Source organism: Hylobates moloch, unplaced genomic scaffold (assembly GCF_009828535.3).
Source record: "Hylobates moloch isolate HMO894 unplaced genomic scaffold, HMol_V3 SCAFFOLD_18, whole genome shotgun sequence".
Classification (NCBI taxonomy): Eukaryota; Metazoa; Chordata; class Mammalia; order Primates; family Hylobatidae; genus Hylobates; species Hylobates moloch.
In genome coordinates this window covers 27,147,106-27,174,905 of record NW_026652293.1, presented here as the reverse complement: position 1 = coordinate 27,174,905, position 27,800 = coordinate 27,147,106, and the positions used below count along the sequence as shown (strand labels likewise).

At 37.5% G+C, this 27,800-nt stretch overlaps 1 protein-coding gene and 1 non-coding gene across 2 annotated transcripts; one reads left to right on the top strand and one right to left on the bottom strand.

Moving 5' to 3' along the window:
- Positions 1–11,638: 11,638 nt before the first annotated feature.
- Positions 11,639–27,784, top strand: PRG4 (proteoglycan 4). The gene is made up of 12 exons (XM_058430483.1): positions 11,639–11,714; positions 16,340–16,459; positions 18,868–19,017; positions 19,553–19,681; positions 21,067–21,699; positions 22,243–23,142; positions 23,804–23,881; positions 25,031–25,167; positions 25,444–25,600; positions 26,175–26,372; positions 26,769–26,894; positions 27,687–27,784. Exons 1-12 carry the CDS (start codon positions 11,639–11,641, stop codon positions 27,782–27,784), a joined length of 2,802 nt encoding a protein of 933 aa, XP_058286466.1.
- LOC116458127 (U6 spliceosomal RNA) lies at positions 25,824–25,927 on the bottom strand. Its single transcript, XR_004245201.1, has one exon. It is a non-coding gene; the product is annotated as a U6 spliceosomal RNA (small nuclear RNA).
- Positions 27,785–27,800: the final 16 nt, after the last annotated feature.

Here is a 27,800-nt window from a genome sequence, read left to right as displayed (position 1 = left end):
CAAGTCTCCGAGTGCTGATTCCTTCTTTCCTTCCTTAATCCTCTCTCATTGATCTTTCCTTTTTCTTATGTTCTACAATTCCCTGTTGGTACTTTCTGTTTAAACCTAAGAGTTCTGGAATTGGCTGCTTTTAGGCAAAATATACATTTCTACAGAGATTTTTCTGAGATTCTCCTTAGGGTTCCCCCATATAATTTCCATACTCCCATTGTCTTTTGGTTTTAGTAGAATTTGGTCAATAACCCCATATAGGCTGGTCAGTCCACCAGACTCCTAGGGAGAGCCCATCAGGTTCTTACAGCACGGTCAGCAACAGCTGCAAATAATTAGCACTCACAACTTCTATAAAGAAATCTTCCGAAGGAGGGAATGGGTTGGTGGGTTGCCAATGGCAGGAAGCCTGCACTAGCCATTAGGTCACTCCATTAGTCTTTGATTCATAGGTTTGCTTCCTGTAAGAGGCTTGAAAAAATCAGTGTTGAGCCTAACTTTCCTTGATGCAATAAGGCAGAAAAGAGATGTCCAGGTGAAATTCTAGGAGCAAAGGGAGAGGGTGAGTGGCTTAAGTCAGAAGATAGAAATTGACCTTTTACTCAAAAGTTGTTGTGCTTTGTTGACTAATTTCCCATCAGTGAGTCACTCCGGCCATTAGATGTTATTCCAGTTTATAACAGCACATCACTTATAAGAATCACCATCAAGGAAGGAAGAACTGGCTATAATCCATGAACAACAAATAGCCATCTTCATCTTTTTTCCCCTTGTAAACAGCTTTCCTGTATTTTAAAACTTTCGCTTGCTGTTAGAATTGTTTTCTTTATATTATGCCTAAGCATTGCTTTATTCAATGACAAAGCAAAATATAAGCAAAAAACCAAACTGCTGTCTCTCCCGTCCTTAGATACCTCAACCCAGGATTCTAGAATTGCCTCATGGGACAGACCAAGAATCAGCCCAGACAGATTGCACCTGACAGAGACCCTGGAGAGATGGCAGGGATCTGGCCCAGAGGCCTCTGTGTCAGTTTCCCAGTCAGCGATGTTCTGTCAACTCTCAAACATTTTGATTACCTCCAATTATTCCTTAATTTATTAGGGACATTTATACTTTCAGCCCATACCCTCCTTGTGACTGTCAGCCTCTGAAAGCAGCTCTGACAATATTCCTCTTTCTATATTTTACACGTTAGATGTAATGTCATTATTTAGTATCCTTAGCGATAAAGGATTAGAGTCACCCATATGTAGTTTCTAGTTTTGCCCAGTGTCAATCATGACCCAATATTTATACAGCAAAAAGAATCTTCTTTTTAATTTCTACAACCACCATAACAAATCCATTGAAATCAAAAGCTTTTGTAAATTTATAGGATTTACTAAAGATTGTGTAAAGAACAGGGAAAGGAGTTATATTTCACACCACACAGCACATCTTAATAAATCTCCATTGCTGTTTACCTAAGTTCCCTCTTCTGCCTTACCATCGTTCTATCCAAGATCCCTTCCTCCCTCTCTCTCCTTTCCTTCCAGCCCATCACTCCCTCCCTCTGCTTCCTCCTACCTTTCTTTATTGTGCAGAATCTCTGGGTGCCGGCCAGCTTCTACTGAACTGAGAAATTATTAAAATCTTGTTTCACTAAAATCAGTCTTTCTCCTGAAAGGCAAGATGAGGGCAAAATGAATTGTTGCTTTCAAAAAAATAACATTTTATCTAGATCATTACATTGCATAATACATAGTTTCTTTACTTTCCTGTGTTAAACTAATTTTTTAGATCCAAAAGCAGAACCACAAAGTAGTTCAATTGATTTCCAAAAAACCTTAGACAATCCCAATTATAGTCTTACCAGCATCAATATAAATTACTCTACTTTTTTCCTTTCTGACATTCCTGCCTGCCTCTCCTGCCTGCCTCTACCAGATATAAGATACATGGTTATGTGCAAGCTGTGTCATCTATTTACATCACGACTTATTTTTTTTGGCCTTTCATTTATCTTCTCCTTAAGGCCTCCACATTCCTCTTCTGGAAGAAGCATGGAAGAGATAAAGGGTGTTGGGAAAGAAATTAGTTTTTGACTGCTCTCCTCAATTTTGACCTCCTGTGTTCTTCTGCTAGCATTCATATCTATAGCAATGTGCTTTAAGATTAAAAAACAAACCAGAGGGCCAGGCGTGGTGACTCACGCTTGTGATCCCAGCACTCTGGGAGGCCGAGACGGGCGAATCACGAGGTCTTCTGACCATTCTGGATAACATGGTGAAACCCCGTCTCTACTAAAAATTCAAAAAATTAGCCGGGCGTGGTGGCGGGCGCCTGTAGTCCCAGCTACTCGGAGAGCCTGAGGCAGGAGAATGGCGTGAACCCAGGAGGCAGAGCTTGCAGTGAGCCGAGATGGCGCCACTGCACTCCAGCCTGGGCGACAGAGCAAGACTCCATCTCAAAAAAAAAAAACCAAACAAACAAACAAAAAAACCCCAAAAAACAAAAAATGATCAAAGTAAAGAGCAGTTCCTGTTTTCAGTGCTTTGGCGGGCTGATCATAACTTTTCTGAGTTCCGAGAAGTCATTTGTTTCCCAGCACTGTTTCTTATCTTACTGGGTTTTTCAGCCTACACAGGCCACATTCATCAGTTCAGTCTCGTGCCTATTAATGCATGCTGTCCGGAAGAAGAAGCAGTATGTGTCTCTAAGCACCAAATTCATTTTTAGGAGAAAAAAATTTTTTAATGACAATCCTACAGTTTCATTAAATTCAATCTGATATTTTATCAAACACTTATGTGCCAAGTCCTCTGCTAAGTGCTGGGGATACAACATACCCTTGCATTTGATGAATTTACAACCTAAACTGCAAGATAATTTCTGATATTTATCAAGAATTATGAAGATGTTCCCACTCCTAAGAATTTATTTTAAAGGTAAAATTCAGTACAAGCCGCATGAAAAAAAGGAATTTACTGAAGCGTTAGTCATTACCAAAAACCTAGAAACAATTTGTATAGAGGTCAATAATAGAATGATAGTTAAGATCAAAATACTATACTATCATTTAGAATAATAATTGTGAAGATAAAATAGATTGACTCTAATGATATACACCACTATTTGCAAAGTTCAATTTTATTATGAAGGCATTCTCATTTTTATACCTCATTTGTTAATATATCTCATTTTTTTGTGGTTAGAAAAATTTAGGACAAATATTCCCTAAAAATTATAATATATAGGGTCGAGGGGTTTGAAGAAACTGGGGCAAAGAGAGGCTATTTCTTTTAAGTAAACCAGAATTATACATTGATCACTGAACAAGGAGAGTCCATAATATACCATGAACAGATCTGGGAGAACAGTTAATTATAGGCTGCATGGAAGTAAAAGTTTTCTTTGGAACACAAAGTTTATGCAGCTGGAGTTCAGGCTATTTCTATGACTGCTTCTTCCAACCTCCAAAAATGCAAAAAAGCACAAGTTACCTGTGTATTTTCTATGTAGAATTCCCATTATCTTTAATAGAAGAGAAAAAGCTGAATGTGCATTTTTATGACAAAAAAGCCAGAAATGTCTTATAATAGAGAATTCGCTCAATAAAATTAAATTATGGTGTCTCAACTACATGGAGAATTCTACAGTAATTATGATAACATTTATGAAGAAAACATAAACATGTTGGCTAATTGAATAGTAAGTTGATAGTAAACAATAAAAATATAAATTATTGATCTTGAATATGTTTATGCAATTTTAATTGCATAAGGACTAATTAATGGCATAAGGACTAATTAATTGCATAAGGACTAAATCTGGAAAAGAATAGGTAAGAATGTAAATAGTGTGTTAGGATGGTAAAATTATAGGTGAGTGTTTTTCTTGTATTAAAATTTTTTTATAATTAAATACAAAAGAAAATTAGAGGCTTAGAGTTACTTGCCATATTCCACTGAATTCATCATAATAACAAGCCATTTATGAAGGAGGAAGACTTCTTTTAAACTGAGGAAAAATTTAAGTCTCCAAAGCTTCTTTGGATCCTTATAGTAATTTGGTGTTGGAACTTGCAATATAATATTAAAAGGAATCTACTGCATAATTTTTAGACACATGTAGGCTGGGATCCTGCTGCTGCCATTTTCACAGAAAAAGCTACTGAAATTTCGATGCTCAGTTTCTTATTTGTAATATGAGAATAATAATAAAAGCTACCTCACTGTTTTTTCTTATTTTTATTTTGTTTATGTTTGTTTTGCTTTAATCAGAATAAATGTCTGGTACCTAGCTGATACTTGATAAATATTGATGGTTTGTGGAGATGTTGTCCAAAGCCTGGTATAGGACTCCTCAAAGCATAGCTGTGATCCTGAGTTTGCCTCTGTAAAGGACATAGCTTTCTACTATATTACTTTGCGGAGGACTTGGAGGAACAAAGGGTCTGGTCTCTATCGGTGCCCCTCCCATAAATATTTTCTTTGCACAAACAGCAGAGTACAAATAAAAGGATAAATACGTAACCATTTATTCTGTGTCTGCTCTCCATCCCCTCAAGAATCTTGAGGTCTAAGTGACACATACAATGAACCCATATGCTCGTCAATACCAAGGCCCTTTTCCCCAGTCCAAGGGACAGGCAGAACAAGTGCTAATATTAGCAGTGACATTTATTCATTAATTCATTCAAGAACATTTATTGAGCTACCAGAGATAGAGAGATACTCTGGAGTCTTGTTTCATAAGCAATCAACCAAAAGAAAGGAGGAAATGTTGAATTTTAATCTTCTGATTGAGTTTTCTGTATCAAGCTTAACATAAGCTCCATAGAGACAATTGTTGCAAATATCCTCCTTCTTAATCCTTTTGAGAGAAATTAGGTGCCATCACGGGGAAAGGGATTTTAAATTGATTATTATGCAATACTATGCAATCAGCCAAAACTGCATTATACTCAATATCTTTAAAGAGCCTGGTGTTCCTGCTTTGGAATGACTCAATGAAATGTCTTCTACAATGTCTCTTGGGAGACTTCCCTCTTATCCCACCTATCTATGGGTCCTTCAGCCACATCCAGGCTTTGCTCCCACTCTCTGAATTTCCCAATTCTGAAGGATTTGTCATACTGAGTTATAGCACCCCAATTCACTTTCACTCACTTATGTTGGAAATTACTCATGTTGTTGGCTACTGGAAAATAAGTCAGTAATGTTCCTGTCTGAGCTGTCACATAGTATGCTTCCTTGACATCTGGAACCCAAGTGATGCGGACTTGAATGATCACAATACTGTGGCAATTTGGATTAGAAAACAGATATATGATGGCAAAGTGGCCGTTAGAAGAAAGACAGTAAACCTCAGTTTATCATGCATAGAAGAAACAATGCTAGCTGTGAAAAAGCCACAAAATGTAATCATTCTGAAACCTTAAGAAGCTTACAGCATAGTGAGAAAGATGGATATTGATAAGAGTGAGATGCCGTTTTAGAGATGCAGATAGTTACATAGGAGCACAAAGAAGGAAATTACTAACCGTGGATATTATAGCACGTGGGTCATTGAGTTGGTTAAAATCATGGGCTTTGGAGTCAGACAAGGCTTGGGTTAAGATACTAACTTTACCATTTATTGGCTTTTTAGCTTTTTAATCTTGAGCACATTATTTATCTTTTCTATGCCTCAGATAATCTCAAATGTCAAATGGGATGAATAATAATAACTATTATGTCATAAGATTACTGTGAGGCTCAGCCGGGCACGGTGGCTCATGCCTGTAATCTCAGCACTTTGGGAGGCCAAGGAAGGCGGATCACAAGGTCAACATGGTGAAACCCCACCTCTACTAAAAATACAAAAATTAACTGGGCGTGGTGGCGGGCAGCTGTAGTCCCAGCTGCTCCGGAGGCTGAGGCAGGACAATTGCTTGAACCTGGGAGGCGGAGGTTGCAGTGAGCCAAGATCATGCCACTGCACTCCACCCTGGTGACAGAGTGAGATTCCGTCTCAAAAAAAAAAAAAAAAAATTACCATGAGGCCCAATAAAGTCATACATTTTTGCCATCTGACAAAATAAACACTCAACACATGTTTTCTATTGTTATTAGGTTACTAAAATGGCCCATTAGTAAAAGGCTATACTAGAATGATTTTAAGGTTACTTTTTATCTCCCAAAGCCCTGTTTTGGAGGAAGAAAAAGCCACATTATCAGGAACTAAAGAAGTAGGTAAGAAGAACGAAAAAGTGGAGCTATATTATTTTTTCTCTTATTGTCACCTTTGGCTACTGTCCCAGTTTTTAGCCGTAGGAGCCTTCAGACTCCAGATTATATGTCATTCATTTGCAAAGAATTCCTTGGGTAGAGTTGGCACTTCCTCATCTATGTTTCCGTAACAGTTTATGTGCAGCTTTAGAATCATAATCAACCATAACAATAACACCTATAATTGATTCTGTATATGTCACTAATGTTCAGTATAATTCTCTGATTTTTTATGCATCTCTACAATGTCAAATAATTGCAATTATTGCTCTCACTTTCCAGATAAGGAGACTGAGGCCTAGATAATTCAAGAGAATTGTATTAAGCCACCAGGTAGACAATTTTGTAGCGGAGATTTGAACAATATTCTGACCCATTCCAAAGCCCAGCTCTAGCTGCTCACCACACTGCCTACTCCTTTCACATGACATTCGAACTATTTGTTTCTGGCTACCTGAATAGTCCAAGAAATGCTAGGGGCCAGAGATTCTTTCTTGCACATATATGTATCACTAGAAACTGATACTAGGTTTGGTGTGTAGTGACCACTATTTGATAATTTCCCCTCAATAGAATGAATGAGAAATTAGATGAACTTTTATTCTTAGAAAATTTAGTAGAGAAAATTCTTTATTCATGCACATCTAAGTTTATGCATTAAAATGGCCTTAGTATGAATCTGGATATAAGATTGTTGATCTTATATCAAAAAGTCTTGCTAAATTCACTCAGTAGTTTTTACAGCTTTTAGATTCTTTAGGATTTTAAAGCTACGTACACAATTATGTCATCTGCAAATAAAGATAGTTTACCTCTCCCTCTCCAATGCCAGTAATTTATTACTGATAGGTCATTTAGCTCATTTTTTTTATTGTTGTAGAGAATACAAATCAAATTTTAGAATAATTCCTTCAAATATTTAGAAATTTCCTATGATCTCTATGTTAGGATAATGTCTAAAAATACCTAAAGTTAGTGTTGTTCAAATAAAATAGAAATGTATTTCTTTTTCTGAAAGTTTCTGACTAGTGCAGAGAGTGAGAGAGCATCTGGATTCCACCAAGAATACTATTCCCTAGGCTGCTAGCCTTGTCTGCATGATCAAAGCTTGTCTCTGATGCCCCCTTTCCATTCTGCAAGAAGCAGGAAAAAGAGAAAGTCCAGACCAAGCAATTTCCTGTTAGAAAAATGAATGCAAGTTGCCCATATTAACTTCTATTCCTATTTTACCAGAGAGAACACAGTTGTATGATCACAACTACCTGAAGGAGAAGGTGGGAAATATAATCTCTAGCTGGGCAGCTAGAAAAAGTTAGAAAAGATTGAGATCAATGATCAGACTGCCACAATCTCCAAAAGCAAATCTAGTAATACTTTCACTGATCTAACAGTCATACTTTTGAGCAAACCTGCAGAAAATAAAAAAGCCACATTACTTTCTAATATGTGAAAATGCCTGAACAGAATGGGCAGGAGTAGTCCCAAAGTCCTACTCTCTAGTTCATGTGAGAGGAGGGGAGTTATTTCATATCTAGAGCACACTAACTTAGCATTGTGAGCAACATTAGGGCAATAAAGAACAAGCTCACATCTGTAGTTTTCCCCTGGCACGCTTCAGTTTTTCCTAGGCTGCCGCTGGAAGGAAATGAAACACATCAAAGATGTGGAAAGGTGGAGGGATGCCACTAGGTGCAGACACTCTGGCTACAGGGCAAAGTGACAGCTAATGGGCAGGCATGGAGACAAAGTATAAAGGCACCACAGTCTAGGATAATCTAGCACAGGGAAAATATCCCTGAACTTGCTTGAGTGTTCTCTAAGGCATCACTGTACTGCTGCCAAGCATAAAACTGATGTTCATGAGGTTGAACCCCGTGAAAATCATCCCTAGAAGAGGTCTCTAGGATTCAATATTGTATATGTCCTCTCCATGTCTCTTTACTCTCCCCATTTCCCACACATCAAAAACAAATTCTGGAATAACTTTTATCCCAATTAAATGAGATTTAAATGAACATTAAGAAAATACCTTTAACAGAAGGGAAATCTTAAAGGAGGAAGCTATATAAGAATGGGATGATTGCAATGTGATCAACAAGGAAGGTTAAATGGATCAATATTCACAGAATGCAGTATTTAGTACAGTTTATAAAAACCTATTTAATAGGCCAGGCATGGTGGCTCATACCTGTAATCCCAGCTACTCGGGAGGCTGAGGCAGGAGAATTGCTTGAATCCAGGAGGCAGAGGTTGCACTGAGCCCAGATCGCACCACTGCATTCCAGCCTGGGCGACAAGAATGAAACTCCATCTCAAAAAAAAAAAACAAGTGGATATTAATCAATTCAAGAATTTTATTTGCCATCACTATTATGAGATTAATACAAAGGAGGAAAATGATAGTGCATATAGTTCAGAAGGCAATGATTACAAAACAATTTATATCTTATTTAAAAATATGTATCTCTGTGTATATTTGTATCTGATTTGGACATTCCCAATATTCCAAAGAAATAATAAAGCAACACTGTAGAGGTCTTACTTGGAAAAGTTACAAAGCTTGTAGCTTCCCCGATCTTGGCCTCAGTAGAGCTAAGAATTAACAGAATTCTATTTAATGTTCAACTCCATACACAATCTTTTGTGTGTCTGTTGTGTATTGATTTCAAGTAGCAAAAGGCATCTTTAGCCCGTGTCATCTCTAAAAGAGGAACTTGCCATAAAGATGCAGAGCAAGAAGTTGGGTCTAAAAAAAGAGTACCCGAGACTTAGAAAGTTATCAGAAATTTCTCTCTCTGCGTGGTTGCTTCATATTTATGGATCTTTTTACTCTGAAGGACTTTCTCTACTCCTTTAGACCATGGACAGAAATGTACACATTATTGGTCTACATAGACAGACAAATTTGTAATCTCTGAACTATAATTTCAAATTTCCTGGAGAAGAAAACATATTGGCTCGGGTTGTTCAAGTTCCGACTCCTAATCCTATCGGCTGTGGCTGATGTGGGAAAATAACATATATAACCACAGCTAAAAGGAAAATACCCCGATAGAAAGAGAAGTAGTTCCCAGAAAAGGGGGATTACTTAGAGATGAGCAGAAAGAAAATAGATGCTTATAATTCCTAGTCTTAAAAAAGTCACAATCTCACAAACCTATGTATACATGTGGAGTAAAGGAGTAAAATTTAGTATAATGATTACAAACTAAGTGATGGTTTTGATCAAAAGGGAGCTGGATGTAGTGGAAACATGATGTAACTTAAAATGCAAAGACATGGGTTCAAATCTTGGTTCTGGCCTCTAGTCTTTATAGATCCTTGAATGGGTCACACATTCTTCATTTGCAGGTCTTCATCTTCTTATTTGTAAATGTGGATGATTATATTTAACTTTAAGGCATTTTGGGAGAATTAAATGCAGCACCTACCAAATGAATAGTAGACAGCAGAATCCAGCCTACAACCATGTGGCTCACTGAACATGTTTTCTTTTCTTTTTTTTTTTTTTTTTGAGACTGAGTTTTGCTCTTGTTGCCCATGCTGGTGTGCAGTGGCATGATCTCAGCTCACTGCAACCTCTGCCTCCCGGGTTCAAGCGATTCTCCTGCGTCAGCCTCCCGAGCAACTGGAATTACAGGTGCCCACCACCACACCCGGCTAATTTTTTGTATTTTTAGTACAGAGGGAGCTTCACCATGTTGGCCAGGCTGGTCTCAAACTCCTGACCTCAGATAATCCACCTTCCTCAGCCTCCCAAAGTGCTGGGATTGCAGGAGTGAGCCACTGCACCCGGCCTGAGCATGTTTTAAACATATAACCTTGGTGAAACAACTAGGCTGTATGTTGGCAATAGATTAACATACAGGTGTTGGTTGTCCTTAGGGAAATCATAGTCTGTTGGGGGGGTGAGAGAGATGAAGAGATACTTTCAGTAAAACATAGTACAATTGTTGACTATAATTCTAGATGTGTTTGGAATTTGATCTGGAAAGGTTTCAGGGAGGTGCTAGGACATGAGCGAAGCCTTATGTTGGTGGGTAAGATTTTACACCAATAGATTCCGTATGAAAATGGGGTAAAACCTTGGGCTGAGTTGACTTAGCTCTGCAATGGTAATGGTTCACATTTTCATTGTGGGAAGGAAACAAAATTAGTAATTTAAAAGACCTTTTCCAAACATGCTTATCTTAAAGGAAGGATCTAAGGAAAATATCAATACAGTTTTTAAGCAAGTTTTTAAGATGATAAAGGAAGCTAGAAAATCCACAGTGTCAATAATCTACCTGTAGGTAACTGAGAGTATGTTTTCTGTGCTCAGAGAAAATGAAACTACTCAAGAAATGTACATTTGATATAATGGTATAAGTATATAAAACGTATGCCACAAGCTGACACTAGGTAAATTTCAAAGCTACCTTTGCTAGATTTAACTGGAAAGCAGAAGAAATAAATGATACCAGTATGTGAATATTTTAAAGTTGCTGCTTCAATATACTAGTCAAAGTCTGCCAGAGCTATTTACCATCTCAGGACAATTTGTTCACTTCACTTAGAAATTAGAAATGTGCTCTGGCCAATACATCTAAATTTATTTTGTAGTAGTCATTTTGCTTAATGGAAGTGTTTTCCAGATGTTGCCTAAGTCTAGTCGTCTGGGCCCTTTTCCAATAAATGAGGAAAGTTTGATTTCATAGGTTGTCACTGTTGATTTTGTCTAACCTTTGGACTAATTGGTTCATCCCACTATATTTGCACTGATATATAAGACTCCCAGGACATGGGATAAACTCATCTATCCTTTACAGGTAAGTGTCAGAGTTAACTTGCTTCATGGAATTAAATGTGTTTTCATTAGAGGTGTTTGAAAAAAAAATGTATAAAGATAGTAGTTGGAAATTTTTGAAAAGGATTATATTTATGCAATACACCTGTTGGAAGCCTCTGAATTTATATTGAGAATTAAGGAAAAGTTGGAACGGTAACTCCATGATGCTTATTAAATTACATTTCAGTGACACAGGTTATTATTTTCCTTAAGATAAAATTTTAACCTTGCACTGTTAAGTACGTGCCATACTTTGGCTAGAGTTTTAAGATAAGTCTATTCTATGTTGGAGATTTCTTAAGTATTAAAACTGTCAATAATGTGGCTGAGGGTGACTTGATTTGTTCTGCATAAGATTAAGTCTAATGGTCAAATATTTTCTATAAAATTAAAGCTGATTTAAAGTCTTGTTTCAAGAATGGGATGGTTTTATTATTAAGTTACATTTTTAAAGTTACTGAAACGTGTATAATGCAAGCCTAAGTTTGTGGTGAGATGAAAGAGCAGTTTTCTGATACTTTTATTTTATTTTCAGCAAGGGTACCTATGGTACCTGGAAACAACCATGGCATGGAAAACACTTCCCATTTACCTGTTGTTGCTGCTGTCTGTTTTCGTGATTCAGCAAGTTTCATCTCAAGGTAGCTTAACCATCGAACATACTTTTATTTAACAACTATTGCTAATCATTCAGTCTTGATTTTTATAACAACAGAAATATATTTCTAAAAATTTATATTTGTTTGAGTCTAATGTATCATACAACCTTAAAATAATATATAACATGTAGTCTGTTTGTAAGTGCTTTGGAATTCTCATCTTTTTCTGCTTTTGAGAGTTTTGAGCTTGTGTAAAGAATAATTTTGGTACTTGTTATTTCTATGGTTCTCCCAAAAGTTTAAAAAGTGCAGACAGTTCATCATAAAATTATGCTGGAGCTATATAGTATCATAAAAATAACTACAAAGAACAATATTTAGATAACATGTAATTTTTGCCTATATGTTGAACAATTTGGTCTTTTAAATCAAATAAATTATTGATAAATAACTTACTTTGGCATCATTTAGACATAGATACCATATTATAATAAATATAGTGTTTCAAATGGCATTTTATTAGTCTTGAAAATGTTCTCTTTTTCTTACATGAACTATTTATCCAGGTATGGACATATACAGACGTGACTGTCATTTTGTATTATAACATTAAACTCTTCCCAGTTCTCCCAAAACAGGTCCTGGATGAATAGTTCTTGTTACTCATTTTTAGAGACTGTTAAAGTACATTCCGTGTAATCACATTAGTGAAAGATGCTAGCATGCCGTCTAGGTGGATTAATAGTAACGATGCCAAGCTTTGGATTTTTCTTTTCTTTTCCTTTTGTTCCCCTTTGATAAGCAAAATCTGAGAGAATAAAAATCAAGATTCATGGCAGTTATGATGAAATTATGTTTCTAAAGTAAACATTTCCAGTAAAATATGAGATTCTTATGAAACCTGAACATGAGTGGTAACTGTCTGCATAGGCATAAGTTGCAGAATTGTTTAGATAAGAAAAGACAGGAAAACACATGAAAGCAAATGTGAATATTCAATAAGAATGATGACTACTCCAGTATCTCCAGACCCTTCGGCTTTCTCATAACAATATGACAAGGTTCACAACACTGGGGGCACTTTCTAAACTGCCTTTTCCTCTATAATACAATTGGTTGTTCACTAAAACAGTGTTACTTTAATTTTAATTTTCATTAAATAAAGGAAATTAAAATTAATGGAGCTGGGTGTGGTGGCTCCCACCTGTAATCCCAGCACTCTGGGAGGCCTAGGGAGACAGATCACCTGAGGTCAAGAGTTCAAGAGCAGCCTGGGCAACATGGCAAAATCTTGTCTCTATACAAAATACAAAAAATTAGCCAGATGTGGTAGCGTGTGCCTGTAATCCCAGCTATTCGGAGGCTGAGGCAGGAAGATATCTTGAATCCAGGAGGTGGAGATTGCAGTGAGCTGAACTTGCATCATGGCACTCTAGCCTGGGCAACAGAGTGAGACTCTGTCTCAAAAACAAATAAATAAATAAATAAATAAAATTAATGGTTACAATTAGTAGCAATAAAAGTAAGACAGACACCTAATCTATGAAAATAAGCTTTTCCTGTAAGGATGATTTCCTTTTTTTTTTTTTTTTTTTTTTTTTGAGACAGGGTCTTGCTTTGTCTCCCAGTCTGGAGTGCAGTGGCACGATCTTGGCTCACTGCAACCGCCACCTACCGAGTTCAAGCAATTCTCCTGTCTCAGCCTCCCGATTAGCTGGGATTACAGGCCCATGCCACCATGCCAGGTTCATTTTTGTATTTTTATTAAAGACAGGTTTTCACCATGTTGGTCGGGCTGGTCTCACCTAACCTCAGGTGATCTGCCCGCCTCAGCCTCCCAAAGTGCTGGGATTACAGATGATTTCTTATTTCAGAAATCTGCCAACTATAAAAGAACAATTTCTTGATACTGTCTTGTCTGCTTCTCTTGCTTTCTCAACCTCTTCTCATTCTCTTTTTTCTTTATATATAATATATGTATTTATATACATACACTATATATACATTTTTGTATGCATTATGCACTTATGTACGCAAAAAGTTCTGAAAGTTGTCCTACAATTTACTGTTTTATTTGCATATTCAGACTTTGGCATTCCTGGACTCTATTCTTTTAAGATTTGTTTTCAGTGTGTTTCAACATTCCTTTGTAGATTTAGGACATTGCACCTGCCAATTTCTATTCCAGAGATGGATTCCACTGTCACATTTCTACAGTCATTTCTCAGGGAGGGTTTTAAGGTGGTGTTTTCCAAATGACTTTTAAAAAATATTTGAGAATGAGTATGCTTTTGTTATTGTGTGCTTATTTGTTGCCTGGAAAACCTCTGTTCATGACCTTTATAGTTATGCCCAGTTATTTTAAGGGTTCTCATTTTAGCAGTGGTTGTAAGCATCTGGCTCCCCTGACATTTTAAAAATCCAGTTATCCCCACCAATTAAGGAAGAAAAAGCTCAGTAAAGTTTGTGCTGGTGCAACCAGCTTGCTTTAAACTTATCGTCAGGAATGGGAGGCAAAGCGACAGGTGGAAAAATCTCAGGCTTAAAATAAAATATATGAGAGTTCAAATTCTGAATGGATTGTTTACTTAAGGTGACCATAAAATGTATTATCTAAATTAGGACAATTAAGAGTAAAAGAGTTCACTACAAATAATTGGGAGGTATTAATTAACCTATGATGCAAATATACTGGAACTATTAACTAGCTGTGTGATAATGAGCAAGTTGTCAAAATTTCTGTGTTTCAGCTTTCTTATCTCTAAAAAAGGGCTACTAAATCCTGGAAACATTTTCATAAGCATTAGAGATAATGTACCTGGAATAGAGAAGCTCAATAAATGGCAACTGCTAATCATCAAAACCACAGCACCGGTAGTAGCTGTAGCTGCCACCTCTTCCTTAGGAGTATCACCCTCTTTAGGCAAAGCCATTACTTTGCCTGGTTTTCGAAAATGTGTTTATCATCTCAGTCTAGTGAAGAATAAAGTGACATAATTGAGATCATCTAAGACATCAGCCAAATATCAGCCGGGCCTATTGCTAACATCATTCCAACACCTTCTCGATCAATAAAATTCTCTCTCACCAATTGGCTTTGTCCCCCTCGTTAGATCACTCCTTTCTATAAAGTGGTTTGGCCATATTTACACCAGTATTGTATAATTTTAGATTTATCAAGCTGTGCAGGGAGATGTGGGGAAGGGTATTCTAGAGATGCCACCTGCAACTGTGATTATAACTGTCAACACTACATGGAGTGCTGTCCTGATTTCAAGAGAGTCTGCACTGTGGGTAAGTCCTGAGAGCGGGTGTCTCCTCTGTCAAGCAACACTGCGAGTCTGTGAGTCCCCCCTTGCACCCTCGTGCAGTGCTGTGAGACTGAGCCTCCCCTTGCACCCGCTTGCAGTGCTGTTTTTCCACTGTATCACTTCTTTTGCTTAAGTGACTTTCCTTCACTTGCATAAATGTTGCAGCGCATTGTACCTAAGGATGGTGTCAAAGCTTGTGATTATTGGGGAGGGTAAGGGGAGCCTGGAAATCTGTCACTTGCACAAGGTTATTGACTAGTTCCAAGTAAAATGTCTTATTTTAAATAGAGAAGATACTGTAAGTCAGCAGTCATTAAGTAAATAGTAAGGAGTAATTATTTACAATCAGAGATGTCGTCGACTAGTAATGAGGCCTTTCAACAGTTTCATCAAAAGAATACATAAGCATGGAATAATCTTGTCTACCATTGGACTTTTTGATGTTAACAGGTTTCTAAATTACCTGGAAAAGGCACTTTAAAGTGCTAGTGTTTAATGATGAATTTCAGTTAAAACTTGAAGGTCTGAATTTTAAATTATGAGTGGTGTTTCACTTGAATATATTTTGGGCCATTTTGTTATCAACACAGAAACATTTCCTATTCAATTTAAGAAAATTGTAATTAAAATTATTTGAAAGGTATATTTGCTTTAGAATTTGAATGTGAAGTTGAGGAATATATTGTACAATTTATGTATTGGATAGGTAATTATTTCAAATAGGCCCTGGTAAGTCCCTGTTAACTCTAACCAAGGCTTTTTAAATTTTCATTTTTTAAATGAGTAGTCCTCCCTAACATAGTCCACACTGTAAGATTAGGCTGAAAGCTTCCAACTATACACCTTTCCCAGTTTGTCATAATAAGGGCCTCTACATTACAAATGATTTTTAAGCCTCAAAAGTGGCCCATTTATGTGGAATATATATACATATGTATTTATATGGAATATATTGCTGAGATCTGTACATTCAATTACTGTGAATCTATTACAAAGCAGTGTGTGAAGAGGAGAAGGATGAAGAGATTTCGTGTGAAGGCTATCTCACTATGTAGACATTTCCCAATTTTTCATTGTCCATACATGTAAATAACTCAGGCAGCATCGGGATGTCTCTTGGAGTCTTGAAGGGCAAGAGAAGTTGCCCTCAGTCACCATATTTCTTTTTTGACTTGGGCTGTCTCCATCTGGGATACCATCTAATTTTTCCTGGATGATGTACTCCAAATTTCAAATAAAAGACTTAGAAATGAACTTTTGGAAACCTAGTCAAGTCTAAGGTGGGAAATGGCTGTCAAATACACGGGCCTGGCTTCACAATTAATAATCTGTAACTTCTTCTTTTACTCTGGGTAGAGCTTTCCTGTAAAGGCCGCTGCTTTGAGTCCTTCGAGAGAGGGAGGGAGTGTGACTGCGACGCCCAGTGTAAGAAGTATGACAAGTGCTGTCCTGATTATGAGAGTTTCTGTGCAGAAGGTAAGCATCACAGTACCAACTAATGCTTCTCAGTACAGCCAGATCTGTGCACCTACCTCAGCATCACTGATAATGTCCAACACGCAGTCCATCTTAGGCCTTGATTTTACTAACATATAAGCTATTTCATAATAATTTTGTCTTGTGGAGATGAATTAAAGAAGAAAAGCGCCTTCCAACAGCAGAACCCCCAGGCTCAGCCAGGCTCCAAGAGTACAAGATGTTGCCAGAGGGGGAACATAGAGGATGAGGCTGAATGTACATGTCTTTTTTTTTCTTCAGATATGGTTCAATTTCAGGTTAAATCAACAGTAATCAACTCGCTTGATGATTTCTTGTCTCACCGTTGCTGACTTCACAAAGTCAACTATCCTTTGAGCTATCTGTGCTTTTGGCTTCAGTGTTTGGGTATATATTTAAGGACACAAGCAACACTTTCAGCTTCCCTAAACAAGTAAATTTATGAATTAGTTTAAGCCATTAAATTTACAGGCAAATCTACCTAACACGTTGTTAACTGTCATGTTCCTTCCCATTTCTGCAGTCTCCTCAGCATTCTCTATTCCAATGCAAGTGTATGGTAGTCAATAATAAGGGATATTCCCATCTTAAAATCATCTTCTCTATTTATAGGTCTTGAAGGACTACTCTAGAGTATAACAAAAGGCTCTAGATTTTACAGAAAAAGATTTTTAAAATATACTTGAATACTGGATTACTTTCCTTTACCAAATGGTTGTTCTTAAATTCTACTTCGTTAAAACAAGAATATTTGTGGAGGTAAAAGTGAAAATAAGCTTTGCTTGCATAATCAATCTTATCATTTTATTTAAACAAGCCTGCACTTCCTGCTTCTTTAGAACAGTGAAGAAAGAGTGGAAAACTGTTAATCAGCAGAATTGAGAGATGTTTCGTAGCCGTTCAATGTTTTCATAGGAAACCATTCCAAAAATAATGAAGACAACACCCTTGTAATAAAAAACTCAGAGCTCACCCTTCCTGCAGCTTTTAGCAGGCCCCATGATGAGTGACACATATTTACTCATTACCCTAATTGTTTTGGCTGTGAGACAAGAAAGCTAAGAATTTGTTTTGGGCAGAGGATATGTAGGGAGTGAAGATGGTTAGAAAGTGATGAGACATTGAGAGAATATTTTGATAAAGATAATACTTTATGTTATGAAATGTTTGGTCAGATTACCTAAAGTTTAAGTAGAACTCTGAAAAAAAAGATGAAGGCAATGCTGGCCAACTTTCTTTACAGAATTCGTAAGATAGTCAGGGTCACAACTTAAAATAATAAAACTACTCAGAACCTCAATACTTTATTTTTTAAGTATAATAACCAAACTATCTTGAGATTCACCACCTAGTTGCTTCAGTATAGATACTACTTACAGGTGTCTATATATCTAGAAATCATAACATTTCAAGAATTGAAGGAATCCCAGCCATCCAAGTGCCTCCGAATGTGAAAGAGAAAACAGAGTTCAAGAGGTTAACCGTTTTGGCCAAGAGCATTAGCTAGTACATGGCAGATCTGTTTCTCAAATTGAGATACTTGATGTTTTTGCTGGGTAGGAGGAGAAACAAGAGGGGCAGTGGCCAGTTCATGGAGACTATAGCAGTAGGGTTCTGGGGTGATGTTGCTGGGAGCAGCATGATTTATCACAACCCTTCTGTACCCAGAGAGTCCCCAACGCTGTTTTCTTATCCTTCATTAGTCCCTCTTCTTGTTCCTAATGATTAAAAAAAAAAAAAACAGAAAAAAGAAGTTCCATGTTTTCTCTTCTAGACTGAGAAACAGAAGAGGGAAGGGGACTAAAAGGTTAAACAGATATACACCAAACCATTAACAGTTGTATCTTTGGGAAGGGCAGGACATTTTGAGGAAAAGCATAATGTGAAGGTGTGAACTTTTCACAAGAATATTCATGTAGAACTTTTGTAATTAAAAAAAGAACAAAAGGCAAATTGGCATCATTTAATTTAAATGAATATTAAAACAGAAAAAAATGAATACTAAAACAGAAAAAAAATTCTGAAGGCAAACACCTTCACAAATCATCTTGAATAAACATCTTAGTTTGTAGACAAGAAAATGAAGTTCAAGAGAATTATTTGCCTAAGGTCACAATGGTAGAGGCTCGCAGGCCTAGGACTGGAATTCAGGTCTTGTGATTCCTGAGACTTTGCTGCCTGTCATAACTTACAACAATTTGAGAACCAGTATTTTATAGCAATGCATCCTTAGAATTAAATGGAGTCATTCGTGTTGGGCTGGAGCCTGCCTGCACTGGCTGTCACCAGCATCTACTCTTGAAGCTAGATGCATCCGTGCTTTTCACAGTTAGAGCTGCTGATGAACATAAACAACATGTTAACTGACTTGTCTTGCTTGGCCTCAGTGCATAATCCCACATCACCACCATCTTCAAAGAAAGCACCTCCACCTTCAAGAGCATCTCAAACCATCAAATCAACAACCAAACGTTCACCCAAACCACCAAACAAGAAGAAGACTAAGAAAGTTGTAGAATCAGAGGAAATAACAGAAGGTAGGAAGACGACAGATATAATCAAAGGAGCTTTCTTAGATGAAGTAACTTGTAGGTGACTGCTTATCTAAGCCCATTCTCAGAGAACAGGGTAATCTTAGGAATCATGAGGCTCATTACACTCGAAGGTTTTAGACTTTGCTTTTAAGTAAAGTTTAAGACAAAGTATAAACTCTCAGCTCTTTCTGTATTTACCAAACCAGCATGAGTCTGGGTTAAAACAAATCAGAACTGACAAATCTTACTATGAAAAACAAAAACCACCCCATGATTTTCTTTGCAGAATAATTTGATTCGGTGTTTTGGAGGATATGGGAAAGTTGAGAGACACTAGTAATATTGCTAGTATCTGTGATAAGCCCAGGTGCCTTGCTTTTAATTGACAGATTAAAAGGCAGTTGGTCATATTACTAATAAAAGCAAAATCCAGATACTTGTAGACTAGTAAATAGCACTTCTTGCTGTATTTAGACTGGTGGTTCTTTTTTGTTTTAAATCACAGTTGGTGTGATCAAACTTTCTATTTGATTTATAGAACATTCTGTTTCTGAAAATCAAGAGTCCTCCTCCTCCTCCTCCTCTTCCTCTTCTTCTTCAACAATTCGGAAAATCAAGTCTTCCAAAAATTCAGCTGCTAATAGAGAATTACAGAAGAAACTCAAAGGTTTGAGCATTGATAAAGATCAAAGGCTGTATCAATGCCATATTAACAATGATTATATTTAAAAGTAATGCGTGTTGGTAGAATGAGGACATCTCAATATGGGGGGGAATATAACTTTGTAAATATTATCTTAGAAAGTACCAAATGAATACTTCCTACAGGAAATTAGTGCCAAGCGGCTAAGAAGCCACTCTAAAAGCAAAGGATAAGAAGACGCTGTAGCAGGACTGTGGAACCACAAGATGGCACCAGAGATGATTATTGATGGCTTTCTATTGTCATTCTTGTTTTCTTGACATCATTTTGCTTCTTCCCCTTCGTCTTCCTTGCATTTTCATTTTCCCTTCCCCAGCTTTATTTTAACAAATATTTATATACTATTGTTCTAAGTGTTTTACAAGTATTAACTCACTAAATTCTTACAAACCTCTGTGGAAAAAATATTATCCATATTTTACAAATCCTCTTTATTTTCCTAGTAACTTATATATTATATCTGGCTGATTTTTCTCTAGTAGAGACTGTGCTACAGAATAGGCTATTATTGCCTGAAAAAAGATCTCCTTTGCTGTTTATTATTTCCTGAAGTTCTGGTTCTAAATATATATTCTTTCTCCAGGAAATACTGGATTTTTGGATAAGGGAGTTTTAAAGAACTCTAAGTGGTTGTGATTTCCTCCAAAGCATTCTCTCTAAATAAATAGCCAGATATTTAATCTTTTAGTCAGCCAGAAAATTGTGCATGAAGCCACCCCTGGGCTTTGTAGTTCACATGTGGGGCAGCTGCTATGGGAAAGCCTTGATAAATACTGTCTTTTTGCTGCCATCGCACCCTAAGCTCCTCCTTATGTCCCCTGGGACTTGCAAGTTTAGCTGCGCAGAAGAAAAGGAGTGGCTAATAGCCCTATGTATGGGAACAAGGCTCAGCAGGGACTGTGGGGGTGACTGGGGCAGATTGCTCAGAGGTAGCTGTAGAGGCTTCTGAGATAATTGGTGCGGCAAGGTGGTAGTACTAGGTTTCCAGGAGGAAGGAAGGGACACTGGGCACTGAAGAATAAGAGTACAAAAAGTGGGGGGTAAAGAACATTAATATAAACAGATGAATTAGTGTTATTTATCGTGTTGGTAATTTCGAACTTGCCACTGACTTCCACGTATTAATTGTATAGAGTTCAATTTGTGCTTTTGCATCCCTCATCTCATTTATTCCCTAAAACAGCCCCATAAGATAGGTTATTTGCCATTTTACAACAAATTAAAGGACATAGTAGAGGTTAGCAATTTGCTTAGAAACACACAACTAGTCAATGATAAAGATGGGATCTTTATGTCACTATTAAAGAAAAAAAAAATCTAAAATAACAAGATGTATATTTTCTCTCCAGTAAAAGATAACAAGAAGAACAGAACTAAAAAGAAACCTACCCCCAAACCACCAGTTGTAGATGAAGCTGGAAGTGGATTGGACAATGGTGACTTCAAGGTCACAACTCCTGACACGTCTACCACCCAAAACAATAAAGTCACCACATCTCCCAAGATCACAACAGCAAAACCAATAAATCCCAGACCCAGTCTTCCACCTAATTCTGATACATCTAAAGAGACGTCTTTGACAGCGAATAAAGAGACAACAGTTGAAACTAAAGAAACTACTACAACAAATAAACAGACTTCAACTGATGGAAAAGAGACTACTTCTGCTAAAGAGACACAAAGTGTAGAGAAAACATCTGCTAAAGATTTAGCACCTACATCTAAAGTGCCAGCTAAACCTACACCCAAAGCTGAAACTACAACCAAAGGCCTTGCTTTCACCACTCCCAAGGAACCCACGCCCACCACTCCCAAGGAGCCTACACCTACCACGCCCAAAAAGCCTGTACCCACCACAACCAAGTCTGCACCCACTACTCCCAAGGAGCCTGCCCCAACCACCCCCAAGGAGCCTTCACCCACCACCCCCAAGGAGCCTTCACCCACCACCACCAAGGAGCCTTCACCCACCACCCCCAAGGAGCCTTCACCCACCACCACCAAGGAGCCTGCACCCACCACTCCCAAGGAGCCTGCACCCACCACCACCAAGAAGCCTGCACTCACTACTCCCAAAGAGCCTGCCCCAACTACTCCCAAGAAGCCTGCACCCACCACCCCCAAGAAGCTCGCACCCACCACCCCTGAGGAGCCCTCACCCACCACCCCTGAGGAGCCCGCACCCACCAGCCCTGAGGAGCCGGCTCCCACCATCCCTGAAGAACCCGCTCCCACCACTCCCAAGGCACCGGCTCCCACCATCCCTAAGGAGCCTGTTCCAACTACCCCTAAGGAGCCTGCTCCTACTACCCCTAAGGAGACTGCTCCAACTACCCCTAAGGAGACTGCTCCAACTACCCCTAAGGAGACTCCTCCAACTACCCTCAAGGAACCTGCACCCACTACTCCCAAGAAGCCTGCCCCCAAGGAGTTTGCACCCACCACCACCAAGGAGCCCATATCCGCCACCTCTGACAAGCCCGCTCCAACTACCCCCAAGGAGCCTAAACCCACTACCCCCAAGAAGCCTGCTCCAACTACTCCTGAGACACCTCCTCCAACCACTTCAGAGGTCTCTACTCCAACTACCACCAAGGAGCCTCCCACTAGCCACAAAAGCCCTGATGAATCAACTCCTGAGCTTTCTGCTGAACCCACACCAAAGGCTCTTGAAAACAGTCCCAAGGAACCTCGTGTACCTACAACTAAGACTCCTGCAGTGATTAAACCTGAAATGACTACAATAGCTAAAGACAAGACAACAGAAAGAGACATACGTATTACACCTGAAACTACAACTGCTGCACCTAAGATGACAAAAGAGACAGCAACTACAACAGAAAAAACTACCGAATCCAAAATAACAACTACGACCACACAAGTAACATCTACCACAACTCAAGATACCACACCATTCAAAATTACGACTCTTAAAACTACTCTTGCACCCAAAGTAACTACTGCAACAAAAAAAACAATTACTACAACTGAGATTATGAACAAACCTGAAGAAACAGCTAAACCAAAAGACAGAGCTACTAATTCTAAAGCGACAACTCCTAAACCTCAAAAGCCAACCAAAGCACCCAAAAAACCCACTTCTACCAAAAAGCCAAAAACAACGCCTAGAGTGAGAAAACCAAAGACGACACCAACTCCCCGCAAGATGACATCAACAATGCCAGAATTGAACCCTACCTCAAGAGTAGCAGAAGCCATGCTCCAGACCACCACCAGACCTAACCAAACTCCAAACTCCAAACTAGTTGAAGTAAATCCAAAGAATGAAGATGCCGGTGGTGCTGAAGGAGAAACACCTCATGTGCTTCCCAGGCCCCATGTGTTCATGCCTGAAGTTACTCCCGACATGGATTACTTACCGAGAGTACCCAATCAAGGCATTATCATCAATCCCATGCTTTCCGGTATTAAGAATCAGTTATTTTCATTCTTAAAGCTGGTAATGTTAGTTTACATCTATCTGAACCAGAATGCCTTGGTTTAGTATCACTTGACTGAGATATATTACCTGACCTTGTTAACTTGTGAAGTTTTACAGCTTCCCTGTAGGTAAGCAGAGGTGTAATTACAGTAAGCCTTTTCATTCTCTAGAAAATTAAGTAATAATTTAGGGTTGGGAATTTAGCATGTGTGTCTGTAAGCAGCAGAGATGGTACATAGAACGTCAAAAAAAAAATTAGTTGGGAATCTATTCTTAAAAGTACAATGCAAAGCAAAAATCTGTAGTATCATTTTCCAAACTAACCCAAAGGGAGGGCAATCAGAACTGAAAGATGCAATTTCATTGAGTTCATATATCCAAAAATGTCTAGTTTACATGAAAATCAAGGTAACCTGGCCCATTCCAATTCATAATAATTTATTTCATATAGTACTTTTGAAGAGTATCATCTTTAAGTAAAATGGAATTATCAAGTATATAACTATGCAAACAGGTCAAACTGTGTCCTTCAAGATCTTAGAAAAGGTAAACAGGAAATAGAACCACGTGGAAAGACTTGAAAAGAACATACATACTTTTCTCATTCTGTTCTATATTTGTTTTGTTTTTGTTAATTTCTTTAGATGAGACCAATATATGCAATGGTAAGCCAGTAGATGGACTGACTACTTTGCGCAATGGGACATTAGTTGCATTCCGAGGTGAGCGATGTACACATTTATTTTTCTTCTCATCATTCTGTTTTGGCATTTATGAAAACCAAAGCCACGGAAGAGTGCTAGTTTGGGTTGTTTTCTGGAGGGGAATCTGATTGATAAGCACACCTCACAGGAGAATCTGAGAGTAATAACAGAAATATTGGATTAAGAAAATTAGACAAAGTAACAAAACAAAACCAAGACACTGAACTGATACTACTGAGGTTATTTCCTACTGAGATTTAAAAGGTAGTTCAAATTTTTTTGGGGGGTGGGGGGAGTTAAAATTTAAAAAATAAAATAAAATACAATTTTAATTTCATACCAAATGAAATGACACCAGCATGCATGTTCACTGCTTTATTTGAAAATAACATCTCAATTGTGATGTGTTCAAGTGTTAAACTCTGTCAGAGAGTAACAGAAGAAAAGTTATTTCGTGTTAACTCTCTGCTGTACTCTCTGCTAGTCCAGTCTTGACACATATTTAGATTAAATCTGAAAACAATTCCTTTTTGTACAGTAGAGGCTAAAGAGATGTTAGTCATTAAATTATAATTCATTAGTTCTAAGAGATAAAGAAATTGAGATCTAAAGAGATAGTGACTGTAAGTCACAAAGCCAAAAGGCTTTTTTGAGACAGGATCTCCCTCTGTCACCCAGGCTGGAGTAGAGTGGTGCAATCACGGCTCAATGCAGGCTCGATCTCCTGGGCCCAGGCGATCCTCCCGTCTCAGCCACCTGAGTAGCTGAGACTACAGGTGTGCACCACCATGCCTGGCTAATTTTTGTATTTTTTTTGTAGAGACAGGGTTTTGTCATGGTGCCCACACTGGTCTCAAACTCCTGGGCCCAAGCCATCTACCCGCCTTGACCTCCCAAAGTGCTGGATTACAGGTGTGAGCCACTGCACCTGGCCCAACCAATAGGCTCTTTCTAAAGAAACTAGAAAACTAAAGTATCTCAAAGGTTATGCTAAATTTCGGACTTGGGGAATACCTGCTCTCAGAAATGTTCAAATACTACCTTTTGTATCTGACTAAACTTCCAGTCATACAATGCATAAGAAAACTATGTATTTTTTCATTTTGGTTTCTTTTGTGATAGGTGTAGCATTCAGCTTGTAGGCTGATGTCTTTCCTTAAATTTTAGGTCATTATTTCTGGATGCTAAGCCCATTCAGTCCACCATCTCCAGCTCGCAGAATTACTGAAGTTTGGGGTATTCCTTCCCCCATTGATACTGTTTTTACTAGGTGCAACTGTGAAAGAAAAACTTTCTTCTTTAAGGTAACACAAATATCTTTGTGAGAGAAATTTAATAATAATTTGTAACAGCATTATTTATTACAACACATATCGCCTTAACCTCCAATGTAAGTGTCCCCACTTTTAAATACTCTTATCATCAAAATTTAATCATAATTCAACAGTTTGATAACAGTAATGGTCAAAATTCAACCATTTAACTAAGTTAACACGTTCTCTCTATACTTAAATCTAGAAACGAGTTCCAGATATTTTTTCCCAAAGCTGATAACATAATTTTCTCTTTTAAATTATCAGGATTCTCAGTACTGGCGTTTTACCAATGATATAAAAGATGCAGGGTACCCCAAACCAATTTTCAAAGGATTTGGAGGACTAACTGGACAAATAGTGGCAGCGCTTTCAATAGCTAAATACAAGAACTGGCCTGAATCTGTGTATTTTTTCAAGAGAGGTATGTGTTACATAATTTATAAGATTACAAAACTTTTAAAGAATTACACTCAGCATTTTCATTTATTATTTACTGTCAAAAGATATCTTTAATGGCTGAAATCAAATATTTTCAGTGAAAAAAATCAAAATTGAGGGTAGTATTCTTATTGGCCTCAATTTTTATTTAGATTTCTTCACAGGCAAATCACAATTCATTTGAGTTTTCAGGTCACTGATAGAATGTCATTTACTTTCGCCTCACAAATATGCATGTCATCCCTGCACAGGGGCAATGCTAACCTCTGTATCATTCCAGTTTTAGTATATGTGCTGCCAAAGTGAGCACCTGTCACTTGCAATTGAAATTAAATATATAACTATGTAATTTGCTGCATCTATTATTCAACAAGTATTTCAGGGTTTAATAATTATTTTTATAATACCCTTGACTAATAGCCATTATTAATATCAACATATTATATGAAAAATGAGAACAAAACTATTTCCTATACATTGTAAAAGTTGTTTTCCACCTTTTCTGAGGGTATTAAAATTAATTTTCATTTTCCATGTGATATTCTAATACATAACAGGTGGCAGCATTCAGCAGTATATTTATAAACAGGAACCTGTACAGAAGTGCCCTGGAAGAAGGCCTGCTCTAAATTATCCAGTGTATGGAGAAATGACACAGGTTAGGAGACGTCGCTTTGAACGTGCTATAGGACCTTCTCAAACACACACCGTCAGAATTCACTATTCACCCGCCAGATTGGCTTATCAAGACAAAGGTAACATTTTTATTGTGTTAAAAAAATCCTTAAACATAAGTAGATGTAATACAGTTTCTTAAATAGTAAGGCTTATGAAATATAGATACTGATCAAACAGCCCTAATAATTTAAGCTTACTGATGAAAAACTCATCCACTTGCCTTAGTGAATAACCAAAGACCAATACTTTCTTTTTCCTTGTGGGTAAGGAAAGCAGTTTGTTCAGATTTGTTAGTTATAACCAATACTATTTATCAAGTACTTCTTACCAAGAACATTATATACCAATCTATAACCCTCAATAGTTCTACATCAGAGGGCAAAAACTGAGATTAAAACTCAGATGTCTGGCTCTTTCCAAGATAGTACACTGCCTTTTAATCTGGTATCTTTTATTAAACATGCCACCTACAGGTGTCCTTCATAATGAAGTTAAAGTGAGTATACTGTGGAGAGGACTTCCAAATGTGGTTACCTCAGCTATATCACTGCCCAACATCAGAAAACCTGATGGCTATGATTACTATGCCTTTTCTAAAGGTAAGTTATTAACTAATAGTTTCCCAAGGAGGTGATATCATTTGTGAAAGTATGAAGGTAAAGTAAAAATGCTGGCTGCAATGATGACTGAATGTGAGAAGTTACACTATGATACTTATTCTAATTGCTGTGGAAAAGAGTTAAGACTTTTGCTTTAATTTCAATGAAAATGATGGCACTGCAATTCAATTCTGCTCTAACCTTCATGAGATTACGATAAAACATCCAATTACTAGAGTAAACTTGCTACTGATGGTAGTATTTTACTTCTATCATTTGTGGCACTTAACAGATACCTTGTTTGGCACAAGGTTATAATGATTTGCATCATTGCAGAGTCTGTAAGATCAGAAGGAAGTTCCTGAGAAACTAATTTTATTAATTAAATTATATTACTCAGGATGCTTTTCTTTGAAATGCCCAGAAATCTAAGTTATTCTGCCTGTAATTCCATAATGTGAATGACATTGGCATGTATTTTTTAAAAGGAATAACCCCAAGTAAATTATTTTTCAAACTTGGTTACTCTTTAATGCTTACTTCATAAAGGAGAGCTGAACCTGATGTTACAAAAAGATGGTGAAATGTCAATCTTTTGAAACATCAAAAAAGCTGAAAGGTTGAAAAGTCTAGGCAATTGTTTTTCTTTTTGTTATAAAGTTCAAATTAATTAGTAACAACATCTATTAAAATGATAAACATTGTCTTTGGGCATAATAGTCAACATAAGTTATTTTTTAGTTTGGGCATTGTTTTCTTTTTAACTAAAAAAACGTTTTCTCTTCCATTTAGATCAATATTATAACATTGATGTGCCTAGTAGAACAGCAAGAGCAATTACTACTCGTTCTGGGCAGACCTTATCCAAAGTCTGGTACAACTGTCCTTAGACTGATAAGCAAAGGA